At 40.5% G+C, this 18,067-nt stretch overlaps 1 protein-coding gene across 5 annotated transcripts in view; it reads right to left on the reverse strand.

The window, feature by feature from the left end:
* Positions 1–18,067, reverse strand: part of COL4A3 (collagen type IV alpha 3 chain) — a 119,769-nt gene that overhangs the window by 19,629 nt on the left and 82,073 nt on the right. For all 5 annotated transcript variants that reach the window (XR_010590654.1, XR_010590653.1, XM_065558004.1 and 2 more), the window contains exons 27-40: positions 17,927–18,019; positions 16,680–16,784; positions 14,079–14,176; positions 12,416–12,557; positions 12,152–12,265; positions 9,827–9,994; positions 8,496–8,585; positions 7,144–7,278; positions 6,250–6,348; positions 4,503–4,592; positions 3,085–3,224; positions 1,650–1,776; positions 1,277–1,357; positions 165–263 (exon numbers count right to left, since the gene is read on the reverse strand). Coding sequence is in view for 3 of the 5 variants with exons in the window: in XM_065558004.1 (XP_065414076.1) it covers positions 165–263; positions 1,277–1,357; positions 1,650–1,776; positions 3,085–3,224; positions 4,503–4,592; positions 6,250–6,348; positions 7,144–7,278; positions 8,496–8,585; positions 9,827–9,994; positions 12,152–12,265; positions 12,416–12,557; positions 14,079–14,176; positions 16,680–16,784; positions 17,927–18,019 (1,581 nt within the window). In the remaining 2 variants the exon portion in view is untranslated. The remainder of the gene's footprint in view (positions 1–164; positions 264–1,276; positions 1,358–1,649; positions 1,777–3,084; positions 3,225–4,502; positions 4,593–6,249; positions 6,349–7,143; positions 7,279–8,495; positions 8,586–9,826; positions 9,995–12,151; positions 12,266–12,415; positions 12,558–14,078; positions 14,177–16,679; positions 16,785–17,926; positions 18,020–18,067) is intronic.

Consider the following 18,067-nt stretch of genomic DNA (forward strand, 5'->3'; position numbering starts at 1 on the left):
GCAAAATTCATACAGAAAGTTTGTGAAGTGTGAAAGAAACCTTTTAGTTACCAACATAATTTTTGTATTTCAGGGATTCCTCTTTTAGCCCACAGGATTGACAAGAATTGTGAACAGGAAAGGAGATGAGTTTCAAATAACATGAAAATATTATACTGCAGTACCTCGTTCTCCCTTTTCCCCTGGGAAGCCAGGAATACCATCCCGTCCTTGATTCCCCCTTTCCCCAACAGCTCCGTTGGCTCCAGGGGCTCCTATTGCACCTGAGAATTATAAACTGTCATTTTCATTTTTACTTATCTGTTTGAAATGCAAAATGACAAGGAAATTATGCTCATTTACTAAAGTGTTATTAACAGTGGTGCATTAAAAAAACCCACAACTGTACTAGTGTATAAATGGTGGTAAAGTGCAGCATCCTGCTCCCATGGAACTCACTGGCAAAACTCCCATGGACTTCAATGGATTCAGGATTAGACCCACATTATGCTTACAGGCTACTTTCTTCTGTCTTTCAGAGAAATTGTAGGACCCAGTCCATCAATGGGATCACAATAATGGGACCCCATCTGGGCCACAGGGTCTCAATGCCAAGATCATATGGCGCGTTTGAGGCTTAGTGAGTGAGAATGAGAGTCTGACCTCTCTTATACTAGTATAAATCTAAAGTAATTTCATGGAAGTCAACAGCACTACTCCATATTTACCTTGGTGTAAATGAGACCGGAATCTGGCTATGACAATACTCGATACTAATTTTGTTGATAATGGCTATTTCCCCCATTGTTTTCACTTCAATAAAATGTATAGTAGATATTTATAGAACTCCCTGTATGTATCAGTGTTCGGATCTCTATTACTCTAACAATGGACTGTCATGCTCTGTCTTTTTCGCTCTCTTCTCTGATTGCTTCTTTTCTACTTCTGGCTAAGTCTTTGTTTTTTTCATCCACTGTGGAGATCTCAATGATCCATAAGGCAGAGCAGGCCTTTCTCACCACTTGTGAGGCTATTACATGTCCCTGCTATCTTTAGTGTCCTGATATTTAAAAAACCCTTTCTCTGGGTTTAAAACTGTACTAAAACTTTATAACTGTACCTATAGCTTTATGATGGAAATGTTAAAAAACCTTAGAACTCAATTTGAAAAATAAATAAAGTAATTTGCAAAAAACTCAGAAGAAATTGAAAATCTCAACTATCTCATGCCAACAGAGGAAACAAACAAGCATGCAGAGAGCTGGGAAAGAAATGAGAGAGAGGATAAAAATCCAACCTGGAGGGCCTTCAGTGCCTCTCGGTCCTGCCACCCCCTTGCACCCTTTAGCGCCAGTATCTCCAGCACATTTAGATGGCCCTGTAAATGGGGGGGGGGGGGGAGAGTTTGGGAGAAAAAGAAGAAAAAGCTGCATCACCCTGAATTCAGGTCAATACTGGATCCAGAGTTAATGGTTTGTTAGATCTACTATTATTTTACTTTGACCAGATTCTCAGCTGATGTAAACTAGCACGGCTCCCTTAATTTCAATGGTGCTTTGCCAACTCCCATCAGCTGAGGAACTGGCCTAGTTATTTCTGTTGGAAGATTTGGAGATTCCCTTTTGCTAAAAACATGTAAAATCTCACCATTTTCCAAAACCAAAACTCACCTGGAGCTCCTGGTTTTCCACAATCCCCCCTGTTTCCAGGTAGTCCAGGTTCTCCTACAAGTCCTGGCTGACCTGGTGATCCTCTTTCCCCTTTTCTTCCCATTTCTCCTGGGGGACCTGGATCACCCTAAGAAGCAGCAGCCAAATACATTTTAGATAAGTGTTTTATTAAGTTAAAATGCATATTGAATTAGTAGCATTTAAAAAAAATCACATATATTAAAGGTGATGTGAATATAATCATGGCTATTTGTTGTGAGATGATCTGCAGACAGAAAATATCAAAGTAGGCATATGAAATGTTGCTCCTAAAATTTTATAATGCACCACTGATGGTTTCAAAGAGAGATCTTAGTTTCTAAAACACATGTCCAATGTATTTTAAATATCTCACAAAGCAGTTCCCCGAATCTCTGGCCTCTATTTTCCCCCACACTCAGCATCACCAACAGCACACACACTTTATCTGCATTTACACTAGCTGTTTTAACAGCTCCTGAATATAAAATGGTCATCCTCTGGGGGGCTTGGAATTAATTTCTCCATAATATATAGTTGTACATAAAGGTCCAGATGAGTTGGGTTTTTTTTTTTAAATTCCCACCTTCCTCTGAATTATCTGGTTTAGGCCACTGTCAAAAACAAGGCTCTGAAGTAGACGGATAATTGGTCCGACCCAATATAATTTGTATGTTCTTACATATAGGTCCAAGATAATAAGTAATGGTGCCTAAATAGAACAAGCATGGGCATGGTATAAAAATCAAGACACACAGATTGGATGGAATGCCTAAGGTATAATACAACACACAAGCTGATCCACACATTTCAAATTATTTTATGCAGCAAGTAAAACAGATTACAGTTAATTTGCCTTTGAAAAAGTGGGTTTTAGCTGCTCCTGGGCCTGAATATGTGACATTGAATTACAGGCACGTGGCCTACGTTTTCTAGAGAAAGTTGAACTGTTTAAAAAAGTAACAACTCATGTTTCATCATGACATTACTACTCTGTCAAAAACTGATAGCACAACTTTAAAACTGTTATTTTCTTTACATGTGAAAAATGGATTTTTTTCTGTACCACTCGATAATAGTCAGCAAATATTTGTAAGCACCAGTTCTTATTCTCAAAAGGACCAGTCTTCATAAATAAAAATATGAAAATTATTCCAAAAGGTTCCATCTTTACAAATATGAAACTCCTGGACCCAGGGGAAAAAAACCCAACTCATTGATTTATCCTAAAATGTTGACAGAATAGGATTTCAATATTTCTCATCAACAGCAGATTATTTCCCTACAACGCTGAATGGGTTAGTTTGCTCCATAATAATTTTCTGCCCTTACTTATACTTCAGATTATTTCATCCGCATTCAAAGGTGCTGCCTATTGTGTCATTACCATAGCTTATCCGTTGTCTTCTTGCTGTACCTTTGGTCCTGGTTTTCCTGGAGGCCCAGATGCTGAACTAGCTGGTTCTCCTTTATCACCTGGAAAACCAAGAAGGCCTGGAGGGCCTTGTGCACCAGATGGTCCTGGTAAACCTTGAGATCCTCTCTCCCCTTTAGAACCTAGAGTGATGCAAATATAGGTATCACTCTCAAAAGCATCATCCTTACATATCATACTAGATACTTTCTATGCTTTATGGCCTATCTTTTTAGTTACCAACTCTTCATTAAAGAAAAACAAATAATTCACAGTACGCTTTATTTTCTTACATATTAAAAGAAATGGTTGCAATTAAAAGTAGTAAGGGAAAACTGCAGAGTTGAGATAGTATAGGTTATGAGTTACAGAAGGTACATTGCATTTATTAGCTGCTATCACAAGCAATCTTAACAAGTTCTGTCTTCGTTTAACTTCAGCAAATCAAGACATTTTCCTAATACTTTAATAATAGAAGTTTGGGGGAAAATATCCCTGAAATAACTCTTGGATCAATTTTCCAGCATCAGACCTGAAGTCTTTGGGATAATCCTAGAAGAGTTTTCCTATATCATGGCATTCCTCCAGCATTTTCCGGTGAATTTTGTGTCATTCGTGTTTTGCAAGATTGGTGTGATGCCCTATATTTTTTTTAATGGCTTTGAATTCTGTGGGTGCTATTTTGTGCCTGCTATTAATTGGAGTTGCAGAAATTATAGCAGTTAGGCACAACATTAATATACAAGGAAAATCAGATAGTCACACTGCTAAATTGTATAATTTATACCTCCAGTTAATTGCAGGCACATCATTTGAGGCTAAAATGAGGTCCGCTTAAAAAATAGTGCATAGAGTAATAAATTTAGCCCAAAGTGTAAAACAAAATTTCTTCTGTAATCTTATATGAATTGGTATAATATTACATATTGTGTTAGTTGACAAAAATACATAGTGATATGAAGAGACCATAAGGCATAAGAACAAGAACAATTAAATTTGAGCTTTCAGCTTCACCTTTTGTAATACAGTAACTCCTCACTTAAAATCATCCTGGTTAACGTTTTTTCATTGTTACGTTGCTGATCAGAGAACATGCTAGTTTAAAGTTGCGCAATGTTCCCTTATAACGTTGTTTGGCAGCCGCCTGCTTTGTCCACTGCTTGCAGAAAGAGCAGCCCGTTGGAGCTAGCTGGTAGGGGCTTGGAACCAGGGTGGACCAGCAGCCCCCCTAGCAGCTCCCCGTTCCCCTAAGTTCCCTGTGCGGCAGCCGCACAGCAGGCGATCAATTGCCAGGCAGTTCAGCTGTCCCTCCCCCCACTGCCGTATGCAGCTCCTGCCCTCTGCCTTGGAGCTGCTCCTGGGAGTGTGCAGCTATTTCTATGTAGTATATGAATTTGTAACAAGATTTTATAAAGAATCACCTGGCACTCCCATATCACCTCTGTCTCCTGGAGGTCCTGGTAATCCTTGTCTTCCAGGAATTCCTTGTAGACCTACAAATCCTTTGGGACCTGTCAGATGACAAAGTATCAACATTTTCTCAACATGTGTGCCTCAGATTTAGGCTACCTGGTACATTTATCATGAGCACAAAGTATCCATTCCCATGCTCATTGCTATGGCATCTCAGAAGTGTATAAATCAATTAGTAGTCTAAACATTTCTTCCTCTGCCCAGCACATGTACAAATTTTTCATTATTACTACTGTTTTTGGAAAGCCATAGCAAAGAGATGGGTCTTGTATTTCAACCTGGAGACTGGCAGGTTAGCAGTCATTCTTAGGTCCTGTGGATGGCAGTTCCATAGCTGTGATATCCCAAGTCTAGTCCATTGGGGACTTCAGAGATAAAGATCAAGATTTTGTTTTTGCTTTGGATTTTTCTTCCCTTGTAGGTCTGAGACTGGTGACCTTCTGGCACATTGCAAGGGCCTACATTATCTATCCACCAAATGCTTTGCAATAAGATTAGAGAGGAATTGAGCGTTTTTTGTGTGGTTTGTGGAGTTTCTTCATGACCTTATCTTGTGTTAGTGTGGATACATTTTAGTTTGGTGACTTTTTAACTTAATATAGTTTAGAATTGCCACCCATATGCCTAATGTCTCTGATAGACACGATGCATACTTTGGCTGGTTCCGCTGCATATAGAGACAGGCGAGATTTGGTTCTGCTCTACATGAGACATTAAAAAGAGGGACACAGCTGGAGCATCAGCATTCTTTCTTGCTAGTTACTGCTTTTTCCTATTACTGGTACTGGCCTCTTCCTGTTGCCTACTTGGTCTATTAATAATGATATCTAACATGGACTATTTCTCGCCTGGTGTGGGCTATTTTTGTGAGCACAAGTCCAGATATATTTTTACTTATTTAATTATTATATGATTTCTAAAAAGAAATAATCTCAAAGACATAGTTAAAAAGAACACATGGTGATGCAGCATACGGCATCAAACTTTTATCCACATGAACCTGAGAAGACTGCGCTACTCATAAGTAGCACAGCCACAACTGAGTTAATAACTACGTCATCTCAATCCAGACTAAATAAACACTTTTCAATACACCATCCCCCAACATCATGTGTTGGGAGAGAAGAATTGTAATTAAAATAAGAAACTTCTAAAGTATCTAAAATAGCTTTTCTATCAATCTGAATACCACAATACTTTTAGAAGTTTCTTACAATTGCTTTATACCACTGGGAAAACAGTGGATTCCAAACTTCTCTCCAATAGTACAAAGCACCCATTTCTAGCACTGCTGGCTCATGAGATATTTGGATCTTAGACTTGTCATTGGTCAGGACTTAATATTGCTTGTCCTGCATATCAAACACATGTAATCTGGTGGAATTCCACATCTGGGAAGAAAGAAGGGAACATCTGGGGGGCAGATTTTTTTTTTTTAAATTAGCAGCTTTTTGAAGCTGCTCATAATTTTGGAATGCTTGAAATAATCACAGCAGAGGTAGATTAACAGAGTTCAGGTGAAGTAATAAAAGTTTTAAGGGTATAATAAGATAAAATAAAATAAAATTAATAATAATAATAATAATATTATGCACTCTTCTTTGTGCTTACCACCATCTCTATAGTCTATGTAGTACTGTAAACATGCTGCTATAGAAATTTAAGTTTTTAATTTTCATAGCAGATGCTGCATACCTGGCAGACCTGATACTCCTGATGTCCCATCAAGCCCTGCTGATCCTTGTATACCTTTATCTCCTCTTTCTCCTTTCAGACCTATTCTTCCTGGAAATCCTATAGCAGCAATTGTATGGAATAAAATTAAAAACAGTATCTCATAATATCATTAAATCATCTCTTAAAAGCATCAGAAAAGGAAAAATGGAGCCTAAAGTGATTAATTTGGAGTTATCCTCTTACAAGAAAACACATTACAAAATACAAGGGCCCTCTGTTAAAGTTTCCATAATTTCTCATATGGAATTAAAAAAAGAGAGTATTTGAACATCTATAACACCACAAGCCTGATTGAAAAGGTTAAGTGTATGCAACTTGTGTGCAGATATGTGCATGGCGCCTAGCAAATACCAGTGTACCTCTGCAAATCAGGTATTTGTGAGCACATTCCATCTGTTTGCTCACAAATACCCAATGGGTGGGCACACATAAGTCTTTGCATGCATGGGTTATTAAATGTTTGCAAATGCATGCATACCAAAAGCGCATGACTAAACTTCATACACTATTGATATGACCAGCATATCACACCTGATATGACATCACACTGATATTACTTTTTAGGAATATGGATTGTAATAAGTAATTTAAAAGAGAAAATAGGTGGGGAAGCCAAAGCTCAAGGGCTTCAGCCTCAGGCAGGGGGCTGTAACCTGAACCCCGCATCCAGGGCTGAAGCCCTCTGGCTCCAATTTTGGCCCTGGGCGGTGGGGCTTGGGCTTTGGCCCTGGGCCCCAGCAAATCTAAGTCAGTCCTGGCAACCCACAAGCTGTGGGTCGCCAGGCTGTTTGAATTGTAATTTGGATGATCTGTCTCGAATTGTTTTCAAATTAAATAGAAAAAGAGATGTACCTTTTGATCCTGGTTCTCCTTTATCCCCAGGATTCCCTCTGGTTTCTGATGGTCCAGGAAATCCTTTATCACCTGGTTCACCCTTTGCCCCTAAAAACCCTTTTCTTCCCTTCAGTCCTGGAAGGCCAGGAGAACCTGCAAAGCAATATAATGTTATATGTGGAGGAAACCTGACTAGCAGATAGTAAATGGAAAAGAAACAAAATATACTACTGTTTTTAAGAATGATTGTATGTGACTATGCTAAAGAGGTGGAAGAACCAGCTTCTTAAAAGCAGCAGTCTTCAACAAGACTTCTTTTTTCACCCTCAGCTGAGAAGACAATGGCAACTTGGTTTCTTCCATTCCCACTATTACAAGGAAATAGCAGGATGCCAGAGGCCTGATCATTCCATCAGCTGCACATGTGAAATTCCCATTGGTTTTAATTGGAGTTGCCTGTGCACAAGTGCTTGGCTGACTAAATGATGTTATTTAGATCATTATTTAACCAAAGAATGGATTCACGGTGAATTAACGAGATTGCTGAGGTGAAATTAGCATGCCCACATCAGAAATAATCCACAAATTGTGTAAATTAAAAAACTCTCATATGAAGAGAGATTGAAAAGACTGGGACTGTTTATTTTAGGAAGAAGATGAATAAAAAGGACTTGATAACAGTATTTTAAAAAGTTGATGGTCTAGAGAAGGTAGGTGAGGAACTTCTATTCTCCTCATCTCATAACACAAAACAAGAGGACATTCAATGAAATTAAAAGGTTTCAAATTCAAAACTGATAGAAGGAAATACTTTTTCACCCAATTTATAAGTGGACTGTGGAACTCATTAAGGCTAAGAATTTAGCAAGATTCAAAGACTGGACATTTATCTACATAAGAAGGCATAGGTGGGTGCTCGGGGAAGGTAGAGTGCGGGCAGGGCCTGGGGCAGAGTGGGGGTGGGAAGAGGTGGGGGTGGGGGTTTGGAGGAAGGGGTAGAATGGGGGTGGGGCCTAGGGCAGAGTGGGAGTTGAGCACCCCCAGCGTGAGGAGGAAGATGGCGCCTGTGTAACAAGGATATTCAGAGTTATAATAGTTAATGCTAAGAAAAAGCATTCTGGAAGGGATAAAAATATCACGTTTCAAGTTTTAATTAATTAATCTCTAGCTATTAGGGATAAAGTTTAGACCTTCCTGGGGGGCAGATTATACCACATTTGCCTAGTCTGGGATTTCTTGCATCTTCTTCTGAAGCATATGATTCAGTGTGGGTGACAAGATCCTGTATTAAACAGACCACATGTCTGATCTACTATGGCAATTCCTATGTTCTTAAATAATTAGATAAGGTAAATATTATAGCAACTCACCTCTGTTTCCTGGAATGCCTGGGTGTCCAAAGACACCAGGAGGTCCAGGAATTCCTAAATTGCCCATTATACCTCGTTCTCCTCTTTGGCCTGGGGAAATGGAGAAATATAAAGCATGTTTCTGAAGTGTTTGCTTAGTAAAGTGTTCCCAGAACATTAGTTTTGAAAAATAAATGTTTGTAAATATGTATGTATGTTTGTTTGTGGCTAATTACTTGTAGTGATATGTGGTATGTAAATGCCTAACTATGTAATCACTTTCTCTTTTATTTTTAATTATTTTCTCATTTACTTAACATTCTTTAGGGCCCAGTCTTGCAACCCTAAGTAATGTGAGTAGTCCCTACATGTATAATATCCCCAAATGTTACTCATGTGAGTAAGGCTTGCAGCATCTGACCCTTGGCTTTTAACAGACAATATTTAATGAGATTATCTACAGACACACTATATTTCTATAATTAATTTTATGGGTTGTATTTTACAAAAGATATGCAAAATATACTGGGCATTGAAAAAATGAAGGATTTAGTCTTTGGCTGTAAATAAGAAGCAGTGCACACTTGACTTCATCCTTTCTCCTCACAAATTTTAAAACCATTAAGAACATATTCTTTAACAACTATGGGGATGCCCATTCCAAGAAACAGGGGAAGCTCTGGTTAACCCTTGGAGGGAGACAGATTCTAATCTCAGTTATGTATTTATAAATCCACGCATCAGATTCAGTATTTGAACACATTAAAGTAAACAAATGAATAATGGATTTCCTTTCACTGTACTGAAATTAAGATAAAATAAGGAAGATGGCATTTACAGGAATAAGTTTTATAAGGCAAAGAGGGCCTCTACCACTGCAGAAGTCAGAAGGAAGGACATATACTAGGTAAAAACCTAAAAACAGATAGGGAGAATTTCTGTAGAACGAAAACTGTTTCTTGTACAGGGGGATGGGCCAGCAGAAAGTTAGATTTGGCAACATCAATATTTCAATAATTAGCAGCATACTGAATTTACAGACTGCAGGGGAAGTTTTGGATTACTTCCTGGGAAGATGGAGGAACATAGTGAGCAGGAGGATCCTGGAACATCCTCTTGGCCAAGAAGCACTGTATTGGAGCCTCCAGACATTTTGTACCAAGGTCTGCTGATCAGTCTGGGCAGAACACACTCATTTGTTTTCTGTATAAATCAGAACACCATCCAGAAGCATAGCTGCCAGAGAAGCTCTGTCTGTACTGGGAGGAACCATTCTTCTGTTTCTATGTGAAAGAAATGATAGCCAAGTTATAACAAAGGGTGGTATAAACATGTATCTGGAAAATCCTTACCTGGTGCACCTGGTATTCCTGGTCTGCCGGGCTGACCCTTGAGACCAGGCGATCCTGTGTCTCCTTGGCGACCTGGCAATCCAGGCAGCCCAAATTGTCCAGGGAATCCTGGGACACCCAAGCCTGGAATACTGGGGTCTCCTTTTGATCCTAGTACACCTCTTTCTCCTAAGAAAACAAATACATGGCATACAGTAAATATATGTAATCTCCTGTGAAGAAAACCACACCAGACTGGGTCCTGTAGTCATGCCTGTGAAACTCAGCTAGCAGGGCAGTTGGCGGAGAGGTGTGGCAGGTGGCCAGCAGGGCGGCTGGCCCAGAAGCATGGCAAGTGGCCAGCAGAGAAGCTGGTGGAGAGGGCCAGAGCAGAGCCCTGCAAAGGCATGGCAATTGGCTGTTGGGGCAACGAGCGAGTGGAAAAGGACACTGCCCAACTTACTTGGGGGTGGGTCTTTTGTTCATGGTTTGTGTTTATGAACCCTAGTTGTGGTGTTTCCCCAAATTAATGCGGAGTTAATTCCCTCCTTTTATTAAAAGTTTTCGCATCATTCGGACTCTGTGCTTGCGAGAGGGGAAGCATTGCCTCTTAGAGGCGCCCAAGGAGTGGTGTGTAATTGTCCCAGGTCACTGGCTGGGGGCTCGAGACGGTTTTGTGTTGTATTGTTGAAAAGGAACCCCTAGATACTGAACCCGGCCCTTGTTGCTGCTGTTTGATTCGCACTGTTAAACAATAGTAGAATACCAAGTTAAATTTATTATAAATATTTGTGGATGTTTTTCTACATTTTCAAATATATTGATTTCAATTACAACCCAGAATATAAAGTGTAGAGTGCTCACTTTATATTATTATTTTTGATTACAAATATTTGCACTGTAAAAAAACAAACAAAAGAAATAGTATTTTTCAATTCACCTCACACAAGTACTGTAGTACAATATCTTTATCGTGGAAGTGCAACTCACAAATGTAGATTTTTTCCCCACATAACTGCACTCAAAAACAAAATAATGTAAAACTTTACAGCCTACAAGTCCACGCAGTCCTATTTCTTTTGTTCAACTAATCACTAAGACAAACAAGTTTGTTAACATTTACAGGAGATAATGCTACTCACTTTTAATTTACAATGTTACTGGAAAATGAGAACAGGCATTTGCATCGCACTGTTGTAGCTGACGTTGCAAGATATTTGCATGCTAGATGTGCTAAACATTCATATGCTCCTTCATGCTTCAACTTGTAGATTTTTTACAGTGCAAATATTTATAATAAAAATAATAATATAAAGTGAGTACTGTACACTTTGTATTCTGTGTTGTAATTAAAATCAATATATTTGAAAATGTTGGAAAACATCAAATATATATAATTTAAATTGGTATTCTCTTATTGTTTAACAGTGGGATTAAAACTGTGATTAATCTGAACTACTTTTTAAAATCTCACAATTAATTGGGATTATTTTTTTAATTGTTTGACAGCCCTAAAAATCTATATATTAAAAATCTTTTGAGGTCACCTTTAAAAGACACAGAAGAGGAAGACACATCTGCATTGCTACTTTGCCACACTGTCTCCTTCAGGAAGGGAGGTATTCTGCAATAAATGCAGATGCTAGGAGCCACAGATGACAAACCCATGGATCTGGTTTCCCCCTAGCAGGACCCTTCTTCTCTGCCACTTCTGTGCCCCAGCTCCCACTCTGGACAATGATATTGCCTCATTTTACTTCTAGGGTCAGCCATCCACAAAGCTTTCTCCATGGCGCAGAGAACTATGGAAAGGGATTTGGACCAGCAGCAGCAAATTTGATTGCTTAAAGCACTGTAATTCCCAATTAACTTCAATAAGCACATGTTTGCACAGGCTCTGTGACTCCTCACCCTAGGCATATCCCCTTCTGCCATACAAAGTTGAGCTCCATCACATGTGCTGGGGAGGGGGACCATGTGACATTCCTTTCCCCTCTGCATGACACCCCCTCTGATCTCCTATGTAATCTGAGCCAGTCTGCTCTTCTCTGTGTTGTGTAAGCAGCAGGGAGCATATGGCCCTAATGTGTTAGGACCCAGCACTGAAATGTGATCCCCTACATGAAGTCCAATCAGACTCCATGCTGTTGTTAAGGTCTGCCTATGGAGATCATATTGCAGAATTGTGGCCTTTAACTGGTCTAATATTCTCTGCATAATATTACATCAAATATCCATAAGACCTTTTCATCATCATTTAGGCAACTGTAGGGTAAAAATAAAACCAAACCCCACTCAGTCAACTATATATCAGGCAGATCTGGCAGGTATTCTGTGTATTCCTACCTTGTTGACCTGTTAAACCATGTGCACCTGGGAGACCTGGTGGACCAATAAGACAATCACCAAGCTTCCCTGGAAGTCCCTTTTCTCCGGGAGCTCCGGGACAGCCAGGTTCTCCTAAGAGAGAGAAAACATTAAATTAATTACTACTTGAATTTTTGTAGGTGGACAATAAACTTGTCCTTTCCCCCCTTTTCTTAGAGCCTCGCTTAACAAAATGGGTGTAAGGTAAAGAGTTCCTTGGCTGTTTTTTGTTAATGACAATACCTCTTGGCCCATCAGCACCATTATGTCCTGGGAATCCTGGTAGACCTGGAATTCCTCTGTCACCTTTTACCCCTGGAAAGCCGCCTTGTCCTGGGGAACCTAATCCACCCTGTTGGCCAGGAATAATTAATCCAGGGTCTCCCTGAAACAGAGGAAAAACATAAATGCATAATGTAGATTACATTTTGTAAATCTGAAAATATGACTCTCTCTGTCCTGTCAGTAGTTCATGTCTTCTGTCAAATTATTATCTCCACTCCCAGGGGATCTTTCACATTTATGTCAAAGCACTGAAAATACATTTCTCCCCTCCCCACCAAACACCCCTTTACACCTCTTGCTCTTGGTTTAGTATTATTATTCTACATGAGCAGGGCTTCCCCACACAGCTGGAAGAGTCATTGTTGAACAATAGAAGGTAGTCCCGTCCCGCTCTCTGCCTCTGCAGCTCTCAGATATCCTGCTGCACCTGTACTTCAGACAACTCAAGTATCAGTCATTCAAGTTCTACACTTAACTTCACATTACCCAGCATTCATACTTTTGGCTAAATATATATTTAAATAATGGGCCAGCAAATCAAGCAATCTGATTTGGTACTAGCCCTGCCACTAACAGAGAATGAGAACAAGGTTCAGTACATGGGTCAGCACTCAGATACCATGCCTCAGAAATACCCTGACATATGTTAGGTGAGGCTGTTTTCTTCAAAAGGAAAATTCTATGAAAGAAAAATTCCTGACAGGAAAGTCTGACCTGCTCTTTTTGACAAGCTGACTGAACTGCTTTGGACTGGCTTTCAAATAAGCAGGTAAATTCAACAATTTATTAATTATTATTAATTATTATTATTATTACCACCACCTCAGAGCCTACAAGCCCTAGTCATAACCCAGGACCCCACTGTGCTAGATGCTGTACAAACACAAAAGAAAAGGGCAGTCCCTGCCCCAAAGAGCTAAATCACATCCAGAGGAACTTAGTTTATATGCAATTACTGATTGTGTATTTAGACCACAAAGGCCTTTCCGAAGGCTGCCATAAACCGAAGTAAGTCCTACGTTACTGGGGCAGGTGGAATCTTGCTGACTAGTTCCATACCTGGACATTTTATGGGCTGTGTGTGGTACCTTTTTAATCTTTTACATTCCATTTAGGTGACTTTAAGCAACCAAACAAATAATCAGAGTAGATAGCAAAATAGGACCAAGCAGAAAAGACAGAAAGCCAGTCTGATGCAAAGAAATGTGTTTTATTTTATTAAAAACAAAACCACTTTTGGGGCTTGATGACACAGCAAACAGCAAAGCCCTAACATCAAAAATGGCGTTAGTAGCTGAGCTCTCATTTATCTGCATTTTTGATTACACCTGCGGCCTCTGACCTTGTTTTTTTTTTAAATGTCCTGATTCAGGAGAGCACTTAAGCATATGATTGACATTAGCATATGCTTAAGTCCCATTTACTTGAGTGGGATGTAAGCATATGTTTAATCGCTGTTCCTGAACAGTGATGCTTTCAGGAATTATGGCCTTGTAGATAGTTTTCACAATTAGAAACCAAATCCTGTGCTCCTTAGATCTCTCATTTGCTTAATTTGTTTGGAAACATGCTTGCTGACAAGCAGCCCTGATTAAGCTTGGGGTGTGTTTCTAAATCAAACCTTTTCTCCTGGGTATCCAGGCTGTCCAGGCGAGCCTGGTTCTCCTGCCTTTCCTGGCAAACCTGGTGATCCTTTAGACCCTCGAAGACCTTTATCCCCTGCAAAGCAAACCAAATGGCAGATGAAAACACCTTGCTTATCCATCTATTTTGCTGAATAAGCACAGAGAGATTTTTACTTTCTTGTTCATACGGCTCTGACTTTTGTAACTATTAGCGTAAGTTATGTGAATTGCTGGCAGCATTCTGACTCCAGGGTTGAATTAGCACCCACTATAACCCGTTCACCTTGGTATTCATTCAAACATTGATTGTCGCACTGCCTAGTTTTAGGACTCATTTAATTAGCTCTCTTTGAGTTGCCTTTACAAGTTGATTTGATGCCAGGTAGAAAAGGACTAGAGTTATTTTGCTCAATTTCTGTTTGCTCTTATCTAATTTTAAATGGGGCATTACTATGGTCAATTTCTTGGTCACTCACTACAGAAAGTGGCAAACTTATGATTTCAGTATCAATGCTCTGGATGGGTTTTCTTTAACTATAAGGGGGGAACACAAAGAGCCAAGGGCATCTAATATTTCTGGAATGGTATCTGGAGACATTTTAGAAGCGGGGCTTACATTTGCATGGAGAAGGACTAAATTCATGGTACTCGAAACACCTTCTATTCCCTTTACCAAGAGAGCTGGTATGGCATGAACACAACTATATACCTTATAACTAAAGCATTGGTACTTACAAAGGCCTTATCTCTGTAATATGTAAGTACCTCAGTGATACAATAGTATTAGCCATCATAGAATCATAGAATATTAGGGTTGGAAGAGACCTCAGGAGGTCATCTAGTCCAATCCCCTCTTCAAAGCAGGACCAACACCAACTAAATCATCTCAGCCAGGGCCTCAAAAACCCCTAAGAATGGAGATTCCACCACCTCCCTAGGTAATCCATTCCAGTGCTTCACCATCCTCCTAATGAAATAGTGTTTCCTAATATCCAACCTAGACCTCCCCCACTGCAACTTGAAACCATTGCTTCTTGTTCTGTCATTTACCACCCCTGAGACCAGTCTAGCTCCATCCTCTTTGGAACCCCCCTTCAGGTAGTTGAAGGCTGCTATCAAATCCCCCTTCACTCGTATCTTTTGCAGACTAAATAACCCCAGTTCCCTCAGCCTCTCCTCGTAAGTCATGTGCCCCAGCCCCCTAATCATTTTCGTTGCCCTCCGCTGGACTCTCTCCAATTTGTCCACATCCCTTCTGTAGTGGGGGGACCAAAACTGGATGCAATACTCCAGGTGTGGCCTCACCAGTGCCGAATAGAGGGGAATAATCACTTCCCTCGATTTGCTGGCAATGCTCCTACTAATACAGCCCAATATGCCGTTGGCCTTCTTGGCAACAAGGGCACACTGCTGACTCGTATCCAGTTTCTCGTCCACTATAATCCCCAGGTCCTTTTCTGCAGAGTATCTAAGCACTGCACAGAGAAATTAGATCTGTGTGGCAAGTGTTTTAGTCTCCCTCTCCTTATAGGAAGTTTTCCTTGAGGTACATTATATGTCTGGTGTGTCTCTATATGCATTTTCAAGATGTTATAGTAAGGCAAATTTTCCAGCTAAATCCTTGTGCACATCTTTCCAGACATACTCCAATTTTTCAGTTCTGATACCTGATAAAAATATTTTATATTTGCAATTTACATGCTTTAATGTAGACAACCGTACGAGTACGATCAGATGATCAGAGGAATGGAAAACCTGTCGTATGAAAGGAGACTAGAGGAGCTTGGGCTGTTTAGTCTGACAAAGCGAAGGCTGAGGGGGGATATGATTGCTATCTTTAAATATATCAGAGGGATAAATACAAGGGAGGGAGAGGAACTATTCCAGCTTAGTACTAATGTGGACACGAGAACGAATGGATATAAACTGGCCGTGGGGAAGTTCAGGCTTGAAATTAGACGAAGGTTTCTGACCGTCAGAGGGGTGAAATATTGGAACGGCCTTCCGAGGGAAACGGTGGGGGCGACGGACCTGTCTGGTTTTAAGATTAAGTTAGATAAGTTTATGGAGGGAATGGTTTAATGGTAAAACATAGTAGCCGAGGAAAACCAAGCAATGGTACGTAAATAGTATAATGGCCAACAGGGGTCAGACTAGAGACTCTTGCCTACATGCTCGGGGTCTTACTGATCGCCATATTTGGGGGTCGGGAAGGAATTTTCCTCCAGGGTAAATTGGCTGAGCCTCTGGAGGTTTTTCGCCTTCCTCCGCAGCATGGGGCAGGGATCACTAGCAGGAGGGTCTCTGCCGATTGAAGTCACTAAAACACAGGATTGGGGACTTCAACGGCAGAGTCCAGGGAAGGGTTTTGTGGCCTGCAGCATGCAGGGGGTCAGACCAGATGATCATAATGGTCCCTTCTGACCTTAAAGTCTATGAGTCTATGAGTCTATGAGTACTGTAATACCGACCTTTTCAAGAGTTATTTGCCTGAACTGTGTATGGGTTAAAATAGTTTTTCTGTCAGTCTCTCCAATGATTTTATTGTCCAAAACAACTACAAAAGAATTATAAAAAATCGTAAAGGAACATTCTACCTTTTGGACCAGGATCTCCAGGAAATCCAGTCCCTGAAAATCCTGGAGCACCATCAGACCCAGGTAATCCCAAATCACCATGTTGTCCTCTAGATCCAACATTTCCTACCAGAAGAAAACAAACTCTCAGATATTTTGCCATAGATCTTCTGCATTTAGCAATTTTGTGTTTGCCACCTTATCATACCCCATAACGATGTAGTCAATTGGTTTAGTAGAACTCAGACACCATTTTTACTCCTCACTCTAACACTTTCTTCCAGGTGAGTTTTTTCCAGATAAAATGCTAAACGTCAATCACAGGGGCATGAGTCTGCAAGTCAGGCATATGCAATGCCTTCTGTTATGTGCACAGGTCTGGGATGCATGTGTGTAGCTATGTGCATACACAAATCTTCGACTTGCATGTTCTTATTGACCACATATGAACATGCATTGTGTGTGTCTGGGGGAGGGGGTAGCTGAGGATTCCCCTATGCTGTTTAGGGGCTGCTTTAAGGTCCCTTTGTGCCATGGGAGCAATGCAAAGGGGCTTTAAGATGGACAAGAATCTGGACCCACAGTCTTTGAAATCATTTTGTGTAACCTATAAAGCATAACATTTTATAAAAAAGTAACAGTGGACCAAAAACCCCAGCAACAATATAGAACTATGTTACATAACAAACACTTAAAACAAAAAGAAGCTAGAAGCTTTGTTACAAATCTGTTCTTTCCAGCAAGCTCAGAAACAGTGGGTGAGGTTCTGTGCTACGCTTCTTTCTGGTGTAGCACAGAACTCCCAGTCCAGGGCGTGGAGGCGGGGGGAAAGAGGGATGGCCAAAGGTGGCTCAATTACTGTCTTCAATTACTGCCTTCTCTGGGGGCTGGAGCAGCCTCAGTGTAATTCAGACAGTGTTGGGAACCAGTCTAAATTATAGCAGCCTCCCCAGGCTGCCTTATGAATGGCAACACTGCCCAGAATCTCCACAGCACTAAGTGTTCCAGACACCCCCAGAATGTTCTTCTTGCCCCCACCTATGCCCCCTACACCAGGGCTTGCAAGGGGATCCTCGGAAGGCAATCTTATGGCTGTCTCTACAGTGCCAGCGCTGAGGGAATTCACTCACCCAGAACTTTTAGGGTATCTTTACACTCCTTTGGCCCTTTTACCCAGCATAAAGAAGCCAGAGTGGGGGTTAGAATTTCATGCAGAATCTCTCTGATGTGCTTAATTTTATTGCATTTAACCTAGAAGATGCTCTCACCCATTGCTCCTGGGGGTCCTGGTAAACCCTCTGACCCCCGAGGTCCTGGTGGTCCAGGTATTGGATTTACTGTACCAAGTTCTCCTTTTGGACCTTTAGAAAGTATATATAACAAAAGGTTAAGGAGGTTTGTGGAGATAT

Source organism: Chrysemys picta, chromosome 9 (assembly GCF_011386835.1).
Source record: "Chrysemys picta bellii isolate R12L10 chromosome 9, ASM1138683v2, whole genome shotgun sequence".
NCBI lineage: Eukaryota > Metazoa > Chordata > Testudines > Emydidae > Chrysemys > Chrysemys picta.